At 38.2% G+C, this 18,192-nt stretch overlaps 1 protein-coding gene across 2 annotated transcripts in view; it reads left to right on the top strand.

Moving 5' to 3' along the window:
- plbd2 (phospholipase B domain containing 2) overlaps positions 1 to 18,192 on the top strand; it is a 66,161-nt gene that overhangs the window by 11,377 nt on the left and 36,592 nt on the right. For both annotated transcript variants that reach the window (XM_081369051.1, XM_081369050.1), the window contains 8 exons: positions 1,010 to 1,110; positions 1,993 to 2,207; positions 6,887 to 6,981; positions 7,753 to 7,913; positions 7,997 to 8,092; positions 8,837 to 8,908; positions 10,508 to 10,660; positions 16,999 to 17,161. In XM_081369051.1, the coding sequence (XP_081225177.1) occupies positions 1,010 to 1,110; positions 1,993 to 2,207; positions 6,887 to 6,981; positions 7,753 to 7,913; positions 7,997 to 8,092; positions 8,837 to 8,908; positions 10,508 to 10,660; positions 16,999 to 17,161 (1,056 nt within the window). The remainder of the gene's footprint in view (positions 1 to 1,009; positions 1,111 to 1,992; positions 2,208 to 6,886; positions 6,982 to 7,752; positions 7,914 to 7,996; positions 8,093 to 8,836; positions 8,909 to 10,507; positions 10,661 to 16,998; positions 17,162 to 18,192) is intronic.

Consider the following 18,192-nt stretch of genomic DNA (forward strand, 5'->3'; position numbering starts at 1 on the left):
CGTGAAAAACATTCAAAACACATCTAGAGATTGACTGTAAAAATAGATTTGACAAGACATCTGAGGTGTATTTTCACAGGCCGCTGAAAGCTGCAGAACAGAAGCGAATGAATCGTGCAGTTCACAGAGACTCCAGGCAGAGAAAGCTGGATTTGCAGTTATCATTGTGTGTCAATATGCTGAGTTTAGGGGTAAAATCATACACTATATCTTGTATTGACAACTCATCAATTAAATAATTACCATCGTATATTCTGCATAATTGGATGTTTTTAAATAAACACTGACAAAAAACATTTAGGGCTGGACGAGATGATGATATACATATCATTAATATAAGTGATCAAATGGATTTAGATCTATATTATATTTATATAAAGCGTTCAAAGGCAAATCTGCTTTATTTCCCGGGCGTGGAAATCAGGCTCATGTAAATGTCAGGAAACACGATTCCTGCTGTATGTCAATATCCATGATCACTGGATCTGTGGTGAGTTGTTAGGAACACTATATCCTGTCCAACCTTAAAACTGATAATCGTTTGTTTTACTCGTATTTAAACAGTTCCCCCTATTATATCCAGCCACTCAGCAGCTCTTCTGCCACTCAGTCCGGCTGAGGGAGTGTGTTCCCGCGGGAAAGTGACGTCACTGCATACCCTCTATTAGACCTTAGGCTTGCTCTCTGTGTAAACATTACACCCTTAATGACATCTGTTACCTTGATCACCTACTGACAGCAGTATGTCATTACTGATTGGTCTTCCTACTTACCATAATTTGCATACTGAAGAGTGATTGGTTGCTCTTGCATCAGTGTCACATGACAATGGTAAAGCATCTCTCATGCACAAGCGAAGCCTGCAGGACTGCTTCTTCTGGTTCATGGCCTGTTCTCTCTCAGGTCCTCTTCTGGTTCATGGCCTGTTCTCTCTCAGGTCCTCTTCTGGTCCATGGCCTGTTCTCTCTCAGGTCCTCTTCTTCTGGTCATCTTCTTCTTCTTCCCTCAGGTCCGCCTGTCTCTGCTGCAGCTGCAGGGATTGGAGGACGGCTATAACGGGAAGGTGGAGTTCCCCTCCGGAAGCCTCTCCATCAACCCCTTCGGCTTCCTGTGAGTATAGCCATGCTTTTTTCCCTTTAGTCCATGTGAAAAATGTCATGTTGTATTATTATTATTATTATTATTATTATTATTATTAGGGGTTCAAGCGCGTAGTGCTGAAACCCTATTGTAATTGTAAAAAGGTTCAACAATTCTCCCCTAAAAGTGATCGGGCAGAAAAACTTTGAAACTTTGGGGGCTGGTAGTGCTCACACGGCCTACATCGTCACCAAGGCCCGCCCCGATCGGCCTGACGGGGGCGCTACCGTGCTCAAAAGTATGAAAGATTCTCTGGAGTCAGACTGTCAATAATTATCATAAAAAATTTAAATTTTGATTCACTGTTGCTAAGGGGCGCCAACATATTCTAAGTGGGAGGAGCCACTTTTACTAAAATGGCTATAACTCAAAAAGGAAATGAGATATTGTCACCAAACTTGGCTCACATATGCAAGAGCTCCATCTGACATCACAGTAAAAATAAACCTGGCGATTGGCCACTCGGTGGCGCTATAAAATTGAAAAGACATGAAAATGGTCATAACTATGCTACCGTTAGTCCAGTTGACTTGGATATTGGCATGCCGTTTCTTTGTGCGAGCTGCCATGATTGTCTATGCCGTACATTGACGGATCTCAAAAAACATGTCCGCCATCGGCCAATAAATTATCGTGAACTGTAAAAAACTTTAAATCCATATATTTCCTATTGTATATTTACTGTATTGGCTGTAAATGTTCATCTCCATCTATGATGTAAGTGGTTACATGCTTGCTAATAATAATAATATCTTTTTTTGCGCATGTGCTTAAAGGCCTTACACCGCTTGAACCCCGATAACTGCTGCTTGCAGCTATATATATTATTAATATCATTGCATGTGCGCTCAGCCTGTTCCAGATGGGAGGAGACCTGGAGGACCTGGAGTCTGCGCTCAACAGATCGAGCCGGACTCGGGCCGTGGGCTCTGGCTCCTGCTCCGCTCTCATCAAAGTGCTTCCGGGCCGCCAGGACCTGCTGGTGTCACATGACACGTGGAACACCTACCAGTCCATGCTGCGGATCCTGAAGAGATACAGTCTCGCGTACCGCACATCTCCCACAGGCCAGAGATGTTCACAGACACACACACTCCTGTTCCTACCCAATATTATACTACATTGTAAAAAACAGCAGCTGTGGTTGCCAGAAATGTACTGTAAAAAATACGGTAGCAACATTTTAGGTTTCATAGACTTAAATTTACAGTAAAAAAATGTATTTCATTATATAATGTTAATTTACCGAAATATTGTAGTTCCTATATCTGTTTTGTACCATTGTAATATGCTGACAACCACCAATCACAGTGGTGATGAGAGTCACATGATCAAACAAAGCTCAAACCGCTTTTCCACACGCTGAGGAAGTTAGTAATAATATATAGAAGCTGCACAGTGTCATACACACACACACTAAACACCATCATGGTTACACACATGACATTTTAAAAATGCAATAAACATATATTTAACAACATTAAATGTAATATAAAACCCAAATGTACATAACTGATTAGAAAAAACTAAGTAAAACTATGAAGAAACAGTTATTTCAACAAAAATCTATCAAATGTGAAGTGTCACGCAGGGAATTGTGGAAACGTCAATTTAAGGTTTTTTCAATTGTGTACATACGTACTTATATTTTAAAAATACCTGCATGTAATTACAGCTGTAATTAATTTATGTAATTACATTTGTAATTACACCTTCCCACCCCAGCACACCCGTCCCTGACCTTATGCTGGGTACACACCAAAAGATAATCGGGCTGATTTTGGGCCGATTTCCCCCCTTCCGACAATCCTAGCTGTGTCCCGATTATCTTGATGGTTCAACAGATTATCTTATCAGATTTTCCCTTGGTGTGAGGTGTGCTAAGAGTGTCCGAACCTGCTCGGAAGAACGTCGGAGCCGCTCCGATCGCGAATCGTAAATATTCAACATGTTTAATATTTACGATCAGAAATCCTGATGTGTGGGGGGGACCCCGACGACAAACGCGCGCACGCTCTGGAGATTATCACGTGAAAGTAAACTATATCCAATCAGAAAGCGAGATGATGGAAGACACGGTCATTCTCTCTCACGCACACACACACACACACACATGCAGGAAGCTGAGTGTTACAAGGGTTCAGTGAGGTTCTATAGAGGGATTAAATAACTTTTTCTAAAGAGACAATAATTCCAATAAAGAATAAATAAAGACAATAAAGAATGAATATATTTCTGTATAAAAGGCTATATATAATGGTGGGTACAATGTTTTTTTTTTTTTTGTGAATTTTCTGTGAAAATCATTAAAAAAAATCATCATAATCTCTTGCTGCATATCATCCGCCATGCTTATTCTGAAGTCTCGCGAGATTTTGCAAGATTTCCTGTGTTCACAGTCGAGAATCTGGTTGAAAATCTGTTTGTGTGTGGTGTGCTGTCTTTGTCACATCATGGCACACCACACACTATAGGAGCAAAACGCTTAAATCTAGGATTTTTTGTCCTCATGTTTGTGGTCTATCACATTTTGAAAATCTTATAAGATGTAAAAAATCTTTTGGTGTGTACCCAGCATTACCCGTATCCAGTGGTGGAGGAAGTCCTGAATCTCAGTACTTAAGTAAAAGTACAAATAACCAGAGACATATTTACTTTAGTAAAAGTAAAAGTACCACAATGAAAACCCTACTTAAGTAAAAAGTAAAAAGTACCTGATTTTAAATGTACTTTAAGTATTAAAAGTAAAAGTACTTTCATAACAATTTATTCTCTTAATGTCTATATCCTAATAATTAGGGCTGTAACAATATGCAATATGAAACCGAAATCGCGACACTCGGATCCACGAACCTGTGTCGCGGTGTGAGTGTGAGAAGGCAGAATCGCGACACACCCCTTATTTGAAATTAACATTATACAATACGTAGTCCTGGATAAATTCTTTAAAATTGGGCAATCCCAGCGTTATGGACGTGACAATTGCAGTAAAAACTTGAAATGTAAAACTTGAAATGTAAATTCTCAAATACCAATTGAAACTGTTTATAGGCTATATCCATACTCCCCATACTTCCTTAATAAAGAAGTACAGACATTAGAAAAATACTAGTCTACAGACACATGCGTTTTATATTTAATATGAGGAAATATAAATCCGTAACGGACGTGACAAAAAAATCTTTAACTTTTAGATGGCAAAATATTTTTTAGTAATTCTGTGAATTTCACTGTGCAAACCAAAAGTAATATACCCACCGGATGAAGAAGGGTTGGCTCTCCACAGAACATAAAATATTCATTTTATTTTTTGTGTTCACATTTATGAGGAAAAAACAATGTTACGGACCTGTCAGTTCTCCGTTTCGCACGTGAGCGCTCTGAAAGCGGCACTAAAATACTGCTTTAAAACGTCCACAGAGACCTCAAAAGCCCTTCTTTAAAGTGAATTTCGTTTCGTATTAATTGTATCTTAATTTTAATCAATGTTTTTCATCAACCAATTGCCTGGATTTAAACTTAATAAATAAGTAAATATAGCAGAAAATAGATCAGGGGTGCGTTTCCCGAAAGCATCGTTGGCCAACTATGTTCGCAAGTTCATCGCAATGTCCATTGAACTCTATTGGTAACGACGGAACTTGCGACCATAGTTGGCCAACGATGCTTTCGGGAAACGCACCCCAGGACACGGAGGCGTGGGCGCGTGAACTGATGAAAGTGACTCATGAACCGAAACTCAGGTCTATAGCCTACTTGCCTCACAGACCTGAGACATATATATATATATATATTAGGGCTGTCAAAGTTAGCGCGTTAATAACGCGTTAACGCAAAATCATATTAACGGCACAAATTTTTTATTATCGCTCGATTAACGCAGCGCGTATTTTCTGTTTAACCCGTGGCCCAAAACCTAGTTGGAGAAATGGAGATACACAGTGTTGCCAACTTAGCGACATTACAGACCCATTTAGCGATTTTTTTATTTTTTTTTCTTCAACAAAGCGCCCAAACCTTATTTAGTTTCTGAGAATTTACCGGTACCGCCGGTACTGCTCTCCCAGCATGCGCGCGCGCCTCTCTCTCTCTCTCTCTCTCTCTCTCTCTCTCTCTCTCTCTCTCTCTCTGCGTCTCGCGCTGGAGAGAGGAGTAGCGCTTTAATTCAGTTAAACACAGAATTTATGTTGCTTCTCTAATTTTACATGCAAGTATAGCCGAAATCAGAGCACAGATATTGTCTTTATTTTATGTGTATTTGATTTCACCAGACGACGGCTCGATTATCAGGATTTCTTTGCAGATTAACATCTTGGAAGGGAGAGCTGGTTATGTCTTAATGGGTCGCGTTTCAGTCACCATTTCATATTCTGCGTTGTTTGACAACAGAAACAGCAAAATATACCAATGAAAACAGTTTTATTGAGAATTTAGCTTCATCAAAATGGGCACAGAGAGAGACAAACTATAATGTAATAATAAATAATAAATGTACATTTAGCATTTTCAGAAGAGCTGCCCTGTCATGCAAAAATCTAAACATGTTTGTGTTAATTGCTCAGTGCAAAGAAAGAGAAGTAATGGGAACCTGGTATTTCTTTGTTCTTTCTACATGTGTCTAATAGACATGAACAAGTTCTTTGAAAAACATCTATGACCTTTGAAACATGTCTCGTCTTCATGCTCTATGTTGACTATGGTTTAAATAATAAACATACATTTGCATAAAGCATCCATATTTATCCATGCCCACGTTGATTAGAGTATTACAAACTTGAAAAGTATTAATTTAAGGTACATTTAGAACAAATAAAAAAATGTGTGATTAATCGCGAGTTAACTCATGACAATCATGCAATTAATCGATTAAAAATTTTAATCGATTGACAGCCCTAATATATATATATAGTAAGCTTGAAATGTGTACTTTTAAACAGAACAATTCAAAACGAAAGAAAACATTGTTCTCTGCATGTAATTCGTATGAAATGTGCATTTCTCTCTGGTGCGTTCAATGCAAAGATCGCGCGTCAGCATCAATTAAAATGTCTCCTTGTTAGGCTATATTTTACATATTCATAATCATTACTTTTGCCGGTTCTTTGTGACAGCTTTTAGGTGCTTTATTGGCAGCACCACAGTTACATGTTACATGAACGCGTCAGCACCGAAAACATGGAGATTTTTTTCAATCCCTGTTTTGGAAAGGGGAAAAAGAAAAACTGATCAGAAAATGTAACGAAAATGTAACGAAACGTTGTAGAAATGTAGTGGAGTAGAAAGTATAATAATTGCTTCAAAAAGTAACGAAGTAAAAGTCAAAAGTATGCACTATTGATTCTACTTAAGTAAAGTACAGATACGTGAAAAATGTACTTAAGTAAAGTAACAAAGTATTTTTACTTCGTTACATTCCACCACTGCCCGTATCACACCTCAGCAGCAGCACAAGTGATTTATAATACAACATCAACACAATAAGTACATTGTACCTACTTTTCGATGTAAGTACATAGTACTTAAAGCCACTTAATATAAAGTGGGACCATTTGTTCTTTTTCACATCCAAAAACTTAAATTTAACGGTTTTTACTGAAAAATGTACGGTAAGATCCATCAGTTGTCCACCGTATATAGTTCGGAAACTTTCTGATAATCAATTTACAGTTTTTCACCGTAGCGTTTGCCTCAGGATAATTTTTTACAGTGTATATAATATGTAACGCATGCATCACTGTTCCTGCAGGAAAGGGGACTATTCCCGGGAAAACGCAGGTGTTTTCCTCCTACCCTGGCAGTATTTTCTCAGGCGATGACTTTTATTTGCTCAGCAGCGGTTTGGTGAGTCTCTTTAAAACTATTATCTTGTTGGGTAGAGCAGTGTTTATTTCTCATTACACGGCTCTGTGGAATGCTTGATTCTGATTGGTCAATCACACATCCAGCCGTATGATATTCCCAGATAACAACAGAACACAGAACGTTTTTTCTTCGTGGAAGTTTTGCTTTTGGTGAGCTAATAAAATATTAAAACTCAGTCGAATCAATATTTTGTGTACAGTTATTTAATTATGCCATCCAGTATCTTGGACTCGCTCTCTCTCGTTTCACACAAACGCAGCGGCGGCCATTTTGTGACTATTGTTTTGTACACTGTTGGATCATAAGACACAAACAGGTACGATTTTAAAACAGTTTAATCTGAAATATCAATATCTCTGATCTATGTGGTGAGATGCTGTGTAATAAGTGTTGTGACTGTAAACCGTATCTCTTAATTTTCCGTCTTTGATCCCGCCGCTGAAACTGCTCTCTCCGCGAAGCTCTGCGTTTAAAGAGCTGATAACATATTTATACTCAGATTAATATTTCGGGTCTAATTATGTACTTATGTGGCAAGTAGCCGTGTAATAAGCAGAATAATGAACATCCAGACAGTTGTCTATGTGTGTGTGATCTCAGAATAAACCCCTTCAGGTGTGTGTGTGTGTGTGTGTGTGTGTGTGTGGCTGATGAAGACCTGATCCTGATCACTCTGTCGGGTTTATTCTGAGATAACACACGGCCGGATCTACATTATCTCTTACTGAATGTTAGTGTGTTTTCCCTCAGGTGACTCTGGAAACCACGATTGGCAACAGTAACCCTGACCTGTGGAGGTTTGTGCGTCCCCGCGGCGCTGTCATGGAGTGGCTGAGGAACGTCGTGGCCAACCGGCTGGCGGACAGCGGCCCGGCGTGGGCCGACATCTTCAGCAGACACAACAGCGGAACGTGAGGCTCTCTCAGTGCACCTCATTAAATGAGCACGCGCTACTGAAAGCCGGTGATCATTGTGACTACATTGTGATGGCCAGGTACAACAACCAGTGGATGGTGGTCGACTACAAGCTGTTCGTCCCGGGAAAGGGATACACACAACTAGGGCTCTTCACAGTCCTGGAGCAGATCCCGTAAGCATCCGCGTTCTCTTAGTCACAGTACTGAGGGAGATTGCTTCACACTGACACTTTATAACCATTAAGACAGAACGCCACACTGGCAGTCAACAGTCTGGGGTGATTAAGATCATTTAATGCTTCTGAAAGAGTCTCTTCTGCTCATCAAAGTTCAGCATTTATTTGATCAAAAATACAGTAAAAATAGTGAAATATTATTCTAATGTAAATCATCTGTTCTCTATGTGAATATACAGTAAAGTGTAATTTGTTCCTGTGATCAAAGCTGAATGTTCAGCATCATTACTCCAGTCTTCAGTGTCACATGATCCTTCAGAAATCACTCTAATATGAGGATCTGATGCTCAAGAAACAATGTGATGCATTTTATTTTTTAGGATTCTTTGATGAATTTGATTTCATTTATTTGAAATAGAATCTTTTGTAACATTATAAATGTCTTTACTGTCTCTGTTGATACATTTAATTCATTCTTGATGAATAAAATGAATAATTTCTATTTATTTTCTATTTAAATGGGAGTGAGTGTATCAAGATCTCCACAGAAATAATTCCCACTGATAATAATCATAAATGTTTCTTGATCATCAGATCCTCATATTAGAGTGATTTCTGAAGGATCATGTGACACTGAAGACTGGAGTAATGATGCTAATTGTGATGAGTAATTGATGTGTGTTTGCATTACAGCAGCAGAAACGCCTGATAACGTGTGTGTTCTGTGTGTGTTTCCCCCAGTGGGATGATCGAAACGGCGGACCGAACGGAAGAGCTGTTTGAGACGGGATACTGGGCCAGCTACAACATCCCGTGAGTAAAGAGACCCGACCAGTCAAACCAGAGTCAGCGATCATCTCCTCTTTAGGCCACGGGTGCGAGCTTTAACTCGGGTGCTCGGGTGTTTTAGGTGGAAGAATGTTTCAGAAATGTGCTTTCTAAGCACAGATCCAGCATAGTTGAGAAATTCATCCAGTTCACACAGATCGCTTGAGTTCCCACCACAGAATACAAAAGAGGTGAAAAGAGGTGTTTGCTAGATATAAACGTGCAATTCTGACTGTTTAAGTTAAAGTAAGTAAAAGTCCAAAGTGCAAGATGTGAAAGTCATGATCTCACAGTTCTGACTTTTCTCACTATTGTGAGATTTCTGAGAAAACATTTGAATTGCGAGAGAAAGTTGCAATTACCTCTTTTTATTATTATTATTATTATTATTATTATTATTATTATTATTATTATTATTATTATTTGGCGGATCCTCCAAAGATAAGATCAATAACCGTTGCTGGGAAATGTTCTAAAGAAAAGTTAAAATGAGAAGAGGTTGTGAAAGTACAGAGTCACACTGACCACATCTGTCACAACATCTGTGTGACGTCCTCAAGCTCATGCTGTCCGCTAGCGCTCATAGCTTCTGCCGGATGAAGAGAGTGAACCGCTGACACTGACCGCTGGAGAACAGGCCAAGTCACGTGCATTTATTTATATAGGGCTGCTAAAGTCACATTTAAGGCTTTTTAACACCTTTGACAAAAATTGTTGATAATAATTAGATTATATTTTGCTGCGTGTGTTTTTGGGTGTGTATTATGGCTGGTGTAGGCGTGTTGTTGACAGCAGACTCACACAGATATTCATATTTTTCATCTTCTATGCAGTGGTCAGTTCACAGCAGTGACAGAAATTACCTTTTTTTTATTAACGGGCAATATTTTCCACCTTAAATTGATTTCCAGGGGCATTTTAACCTATATAAGTTCATTTTTTCTAAACTTATTAGATGGATGCATCACCTTTTATGTCAAACACTCAAATTAAATTCTATTAGAATAATAATACAGTACCACTGTATCCAGTCAAATTAAATGTTTATACAATTCAGAAGTAAAGTTTATTTATACAGCACCGTGCTTTACAGTAAGAAAATTATATCAAAACAAATGAAATAACACCTGTATAAATACCATAGAAATTAAATAAACGCCAAACCATATTGTTAATTAAAGATGCAGTTTTAGCGGCATCTAGTGGACCGACAGGAAGTGATGTCGTCGTCTGAGACAGCAGAGAGTAGCCAGTTAAACAATGAGGTTTCTTTACAAAGATACATTAAGAAATCATGTTTACTTAATTATTCAGTAAAACGATATGTTATTGCAAATATTATTGTTTATTATAAAATCCTTCTTTGCTATACCTGATAATTATTTTGGTATATAATCATATCAATAACAAAAAGTAGAATAACAAAAGTAGCATTAAAAAGTTTATTTTAACTAATAGTCAAAAAGATGTCTTCAGGTGTTTTTTTTAATGTTTCAAAGCAGCTTTACAGTGTCGTCCGACACACACCCAGATCTGCTGCTGTTTCAGGATCTGCTGCTGTTTCAGGATCTGCTGCTGTTTCAGGTACTTCGAGGCGGTGTTCAATGCCAGCGGAGGACCGGAGCTGGTTCAGAAGTACGGGTCCTGGTTCTCCTTCAGCCAGAGCCCCAGAGCACAGATCTTCCGCAGGAACCAGACTCTGGTGACCGACATCGAGTCCATGGTGCGTCTGATGAGGTACGGTCTCCAAAAACACTTTTAAGGAGGCAAGCTACACGATAGGGACCCACCAACCAGATTTTCAATCAACCCTAGTGCTAAAACTCTAACATATAAACTTCATAACAGGCACATGGCACAAAAGGAAATCTAGTTTTTAAAGTTTGTATGAAAAGACACACAAAAATGTTTGCATTGACAAAACCCCCCTAAAATATATAGAAATCCCAGCAACACAAAAACCCAAAGTCATACAAATGATTTCTGTCACTCTTGTTTGCAAATGGGGGAAAGAGAGAAACCCTTATCTGACGATTGTCCTATTGTCCATAGGAGTAATCAAAACATCTTGAAAAGTAATGCCCTTCCACTGTCCTCAGTCCGCTCCTTTCTGGTATGTTGGTAGTGTCTTTAGAGCTCTCAAGCTCCAGGCAAACGAGGCATAATATAAAGCCGGCCAGTGAAGAAAGGGTGTGAATCAAGAGTTCTTCTACATTAAAGCACACAGGCTAGCATTAGCATGCTACCTACAAACAAACCAATACAAAAAGACATGCAAACCAAAATACAGCTTACATAGAGAATTAACCATGACAAACTAAACATAGAAAACACTTACTTGACTGAGCTTGAATCCGCAGTTTCTCAATCAGGACTCTGAGCAGTTGGGTTAACACAACAGACGACCATGCTTCCCTTTCACCAGACTACAGATGTGGCCTTTAAAAACGCGCGTTTTCTCCCACGGCATTCGGCAATTCGTCTCGCAGAATTCTGCAAGTGCTTTTGGGGGGGCCTACTTAAAAAATCCCTCAATGTGTTTCGCTTCACAGAATATCCACCAGGTGGTTTTTTAACCAAGTTTTTAAAGATTGTATAATATGTTTATAGATTATTACTTTACATTAGATTTTTATTTTACTTCACATTACATCATGATTGTGAGAAAACATCCACAATAAAATATAAATTATAAATAGTAATAGACACAAATATTTACAGTACTGTATAATACAGACATTTGAAAATCTTTGTAAATCCAAAAGGTTCATCAAAGTTGTCTTAAGACAAGAAGGGGTATTGGACACCGTTTACAAATTTTTTTATATGCTTTGTCATTGCTGTGGTTTCCAGGAGATGAGTGCATGCAGAATATTTAACATTGCTTTTATTAAAACAGCAAAGTGACGTTCTTGCCAGCGCATAACTTTTTTGTACAACTATTAAGATGATTGTGCGTGCAATGCGCATTTATATAAGTGCAACAGAGAATTTAGTGTGAGCATAATACACGTGACTCTGCCTGTAAAAACCCAGCAGTATTTTTTATATATATACACAAAATCATCCTAACATAATGAAAGGCTTAAATAATGTGACTTACCCAGATTCTTAATTCGTGCAGATATTTCTTGTGTGATTGTTCTTGTGCAGATATTTCTTGTGAGGTAATGTTGCAGCACAACGTGTAGCATTTATATTTTGGGCGCATCTGATTGCCATTACATTATTAATAAATATTTTAATTGAACTGTCTTAATGCATTAAGCATAAAGATCTGTCCACGTTAGTCTCAGAATGTCCGGGGTTGGTTTGAGGTCTTGCCAACAGTTTGTAAATCTTTTAAATATTAATATTCATAAAATCCATATAAAGGGTGATCAACAGTTATGACTTCTAAAATAAAATAAAAATGATCAGATAAGAGGTATCTGATTGACAGTTTGACAGATGTTGTTTTAAAAATTAATTACATTATTATGGGGAAGTGGTATTAAATATTTGGTAAAACATAATACAATTATTTTAATTATGCATTTTGTCCAGTTTTGCATTTACAAAATGTTCCCTGTTTTTTATATAATTAATTTAACCTGAGATGTGCGTTATATCGCCTTTTGATAATTCTTTGTGTTGTCGAATTTTGACACAGTTTCATTGTTTGTTCATAATAATTTGTAAGTCATTTTTTCCAAAAGTAGCAATATTTTAAAGAGATAAAAAGACAGAGAAATGACAGAAAAATTACGTTAGTCTGGTCACATATATGGCCAGATCAATTAATCTATTGCAGAAATACAAGACAAAGTGCATGAGAAAGTTAGAAGTATGCAAAAGAGCACAGTTCAGATATTGTTAACTGTAATTAAAGCGGGTTTTATACACATTTCTGCTTTTTTAAATTGACAATTTAAAATTTTATTCGTCAACACGTTTTGTGATTGATTTACGGATTTATTACAGAAAATTGTCAGAAGCAAAGATATTGTACTAGCATAAGCGTCGATTTCGGGACGGGTACGCGTACCCACCAGATTTCGTCATGAGTCATTTTGTACCCACCACTTTTAACTTCCGTCCATATTATTTGATTTTTTTTTTACCGTTTTCAGTGGTTATGAGGAGCAATATGAGAGAGAAATTTGGTAATCATTGTCTGACCCAACAAAAAAACATTATAATATTCATTTTATTTTATTTTTCGTGTTCGCATTTATGAGGGAAAAAACAACGTGTCAGTTCTCGGTTACGGACGTGAGCGCTCTGAAAGCGGCACTAAAAGTCTGCTTTAAAACTTTCACAGAGACCTCAAACAGAACAGCTGCCTTTCTTTAAATTGAATTTCGTTTTGTATTAATTATATCTTAATTTTAATCAATGTTTCATGAACCTATTGCCTGGATTTAATAAATAAGAAGTAAATATAGCAGACAATAGATAATCATGACATGGAGGCGCCGGCGAGTGAACTGGAGTTTGTCTCATAAATGAACCGAAACTCAGCGTATAATGCATATTCACATTCACAGCGTATTTAGACACATTTAGACGCATTCATAATCATTACTTTTACCGGTTCTTTGTGGCAAGCTTTATGCGTGCGGTCGTGCGCTTGAGTGCGGCTATATTACGTAAACGCTCATTATCCTGTAGGCTATATAAGTAATTAAAATAATATAAAGGGGCGATTTGTCCACGAATGACTTAAATGAACAACTAGCCTACTAGTCGACTAGAAAAAAAACTTTAATGAGTTTATTCATCTTTAAAGTCGAAGAAACAAAAAAGTAATGTGCTGGTAAGCATTCGTCAAAAAAAAAAAAAAAAAGAGTACAGTTACATATTCTGCAAGCACTCATTTCTCCATAATGATGTCATTTCGGGCAGAAACCTCTTATCTTGTCATTTTTATTTAATTTCAGAAGTCAACTGTTAATCACCCTTTATATGGATTTTGTGAACATTTAACAAATTGTCAAACTGTTGGCAAGACATCAAGCCCCCTGGGACATTCTAGGACTAAAGTGAAAAAATCTGTATGCTTAATCCATTAAGACAATTCAATTAAAATATACATGTATTAGTAAATCATGTAAGGGCAAACAGATGCGCCTAAAATATAAACGCAACGAGTTTAATAGGTTAAATTACACATAAAATGCTTTTAATGGGGCTAGCGCACTAAACGCATCTGAAACAAAACCCGTGTTTACAGCGAGTGAGACCGCGGTAGCAAAGGTAGACGGCCCTTTGAAAAGCAAAAGAAAGCGGATAAAAATGAGAAACCTACACTGAAAAAAATTGGAGTAGGATTTACTTAAAAAAAGCTAGGAAACAATTTTCACTCAGAAAATGCTAGTAAATTTAAACAAAATTATAAGCAGTTTTAACTTTATTACTTTTTAATTCTTATTCACTCTTTGTTTTAGGCATGTTTATAAATATACTATATTTTTGCATTTTGTTGACAAACTGTTCTACACTGAAAAGAAACCAATGTAATCTTCCTGATTTAATCACGTAAAACACAAGTCTAAACACAAGCACCACTCTTCTGAATGATGGTAACCACAAACCTCCAAGAGTTTGTAAACCAATTGTTTGTACATATTTAACATATTTAATGCTAACTTTACTTACAAATTAAAAAAATATATTTTTTACAGTGTATAAATAAAACGACATTAAGGAAGTTAATTCCAAAATGTAATTAATTGCACAGTCTTTGTTTTAGCTGCTTGTTTTAGCTGCTACCAATTGACACAGAGTCAAGAAATTACAAACCACCCACCCCCCAGGTCTGCCAATTCTTTGCCAATCCCCAATGCTAATCGATCTCCACTCAGGGAATCAAAAGAAAACCGTTTTTTCCAGTTTTCACCAGTGTGTGGGGTTTTAATTCCTACCCTTGCAGTTCCTTTGTTTAAATGCTATTTAAGCAAATCTACTATACAAACGCTTTAAGTTATTTCAAATTAATGTTTATAACTTATAAAAGTTGATATCGTGCTGTGCTGGGGACAGAGACGCCTTCGGAAGTGCATTTTCAGAAGTGCTGGGTACAATGATGCATTCATTTTTTTTTCTCTCTTTCGCGCAGGTTCTGATTTAAAAAACCATGTCCTGTAGCTCAGGCACGGCCCCACTTTTCAACAGGCCCACCCAAAACTTAAAAAAAAAAAAAACTTTTACTATATTCTAATTTTGTCAATAATTATAAAAAAATCGCCAGTAAGCTCAAAATTTGTGCTTAAATAATGTTTAGTTTTAAAAACCATTTAAAAAAGCTGGTTATATTTTGATGTTTCTGAGCAAGTTCAGCAGACAGTGAGGTTCGGGTTTGTTCCGATCAGAGCTCGTGAGTGGAGAGCGCATTTCTGAATATTCCGCTCGGCTCGTTCATTCTGCAGGGTCGCTCGCTCAACCCAGATGTCCTGTTGCCTGGTTCGAATGTGGAATAAGGGCTGCTTCCGACTAAAAGTTTTTTTTCTAGTCGTCTAGTAGGCTAGTTGTTCATTTAAGTCATTCGTGGACAAATTGCCCCTTTATATTGATTTAATTACTTATATAGCCTACAGGATAATGAGCGTTTACGTAATATAGCCGCACTCAAGCGCACGACCGCACGCATAAAGCTTGCCACAAAGAACCGGTAAAAGTAATGATTATGAATGCGTCTAAATGTGTCTAAATACGCTGTGAATGTGAATATGCATTATACGCTGAGTTTCGGTTCATTTATGAGACAAACTCCAGTTCACTCGCCGGCACCTCCATGTCGTGATTATCTATTGCCTGCTATATTTACTTCTTATTTATTAAATCCAGGCAATTGGTTCATGAAACATTGATTTTTAAATTAAGATATAATTAATACAAAACGAAATTCAATTTAAAGAAAGGCAGCTGTTCTGTTTGAGGTCTCTGTGAAAGTTTTAAAGTTTTGAAAGTATTTTAGTGCCGCTTTCAGAGCGCTCACGTCCGTAACCGAGAACTGACACGTTGTTTTTTTTCCCTCATAAATGCGAACACGAAAAATTAAATAAAATGAATATTATAATGTTTTTTTGTTGGGTCAGACAATGATTACCAAATTTCTCTCTCATATTGCTCCTCATAACCACTGAAAACGATCAAAAAAATCAAACCAAAAGTCAAATTAATATGGACGGAAGTTAAAAGTGGTGGGTTCAAAATGACTCATGACGAAATCTGGTGGGTACACGTACCCGTCCCCACCGAAATCGACGCCTATGTGTTTCATACCATGTAAAGGGAAACATGATAATATAAAAAGTACTGTACAGTAATGCAGAAAAGCGCATTACAACCATGTTAAAGCTATTAAAAACGTTCAGATGCAAAAAGGAACTAAATGTAAAATTAGACAAACTAGTTAATGATATTGCGCAAATGCTCTTGGTCTCTTCAAAGGTCTTCGCGAATTATTGTGTTATAAGACTCAGTTATCATACATCACGTCTCTTCTACTGTAAGTACACAGAAAAAAAATAAGACAAATGATGCGCGTTTGAGTCGGATTTTTATGAAGAATATGTGACTGTTTATGTAACTGGCAAAAGAAAACTTCGCAAACCAAACGTTTGCCAAAAAGCGTGCATTTGTATGACATCAAAGTACTGCCAAAGCACCGAGAATCCCTGTCATGTTACTTCAATATCATACAGTGTGCTTGGCATGAAGTCGAGCACACATACAGTATTGTCGTCAGTATGGCCACATGAAACACGACTGCCATCTACAGGTTTTAGTGTTTCCTGCGTCCAACACCTAATCCCCCTTCTGCAGGATCCCGCAGAATTTCGGAAATGCTGGCGCCATTCTTCTCTCTGAGACGCGCATTTTTAAAGGCCACATCTGTAACTTCTCTCCTCTTACCTGGCTATATACCAGAGGAGGAATGCAACATAGAGCCTCCTAGTACATGGTAGTGGCATTACACTTAAATACCACAGTAACCAAGTTCTGGGCGGTGAGACCACTGAGGTCACATGTGTGTGTTGTGTTTCTCCCATTGCTTCCGGCTTCATCTGGCCTGTGTGTGTGTTCTGCAGATATAATAACTATCAGGAAGACCCATTGTCCCGCTGCGACGCCTGTGACCCGGTCCAGAACGGGGAAAACTCAATCTCTGCCCGATCCGACCTGAACCCTGCCAACGGCTCGTACCCGTTCGGGGCTCTGAAGCAGCGGCCACACGGTGGGACCGACATGAAGGTCAGTGTCCATCACTGTTTACATCCAGAGTTTATATGTTGTAACGCTCCTGTCCTCCTGCAGATGTTGTTGAGTGTTGTAACTAGGGCTGGACCCGAATATTCGAATAATCGAATATTCGTTCGGTAGGTTGGTATTCGATTTGAAAATTTGACAATCGAATATTCGTTTTTTGTTTTTTTTTGCACACCTGGGATCCCCCGCGAAACGGTTCTCATTCGCGCTTGAATAAGGCCGGCGACACACTGGCTGCGTGGCGTGAGCGTCTCAGCTGCGTGGCGTCCGTTTTTATTTCGGCTCCCATGTTAACAGGTTGGAGTTTGCACACTGCTGCCTGCGTGAGACACGCGTCTCAGGCACAGCTCGAGCCACGCGGAAAACGCGTGCATGTTAGAAATAGAACCGACGCCTTGTGTTCCAGCAACGAGAGTGTTCTGTTCTCTGGCTAAAGCAGAACAGCGGAGTGTGTGTGGACAGAAGTGCCTGAGTTTGTGTTTTGATTATGTAGGATTATCCTTGAACAGTCCATTTCATATTAACCCAACACCACATTCCACAGTTCGGAACGATTCCCCAGTGAATCATTAGTAAGTCATAAAACACAGTCATGGTGCCGAGATGGCTAAAGGAGATGTCACCCCCCTTTCCCTTGTTGTGTGTGTCTAATCTCAAACCAGCGATGCCAGGACAGCAGGAAAAGATTCCTCTTTGTTCCACAAACTTAAGGCCAAATGGCCAAGAACCCTGTGGTGACCCCAATGCATAAATCCACAGCCTTATCAGGAAACGAAGGATGCTAAAGCATTCTTATGGCCCAGAATCACCACAAACCCTAAACCAGGGGACACCCCCCTTTCTGCAGTTGTAAATTCCAGAGACTTTTGTCTCCAAAACCAATAGACTGAAATTAACCCACTTGTGGTTTAATACAAACAACGATCTCAAAATTGCTTCCAATAAGCTGAATTGATCACCAGTATTTACCTCACATATATCTTAAGTATCATGTATATTTTATGTAACCTGTGGAG

This window comes from Scardinius erythrophthalmus (genome assembly GCF_964197995.2).
Source record: "Scardinius erythrophthalmus genome assembly, chromosome: 6".
Taxonomy (NCBI): domain Eukaryota; kingdom Metazoa; phylum Chordata; class Actinopteri; order Cypriniformes; family Leuciscidae; genus Scardinius; species Scardinius erythrophthalmus.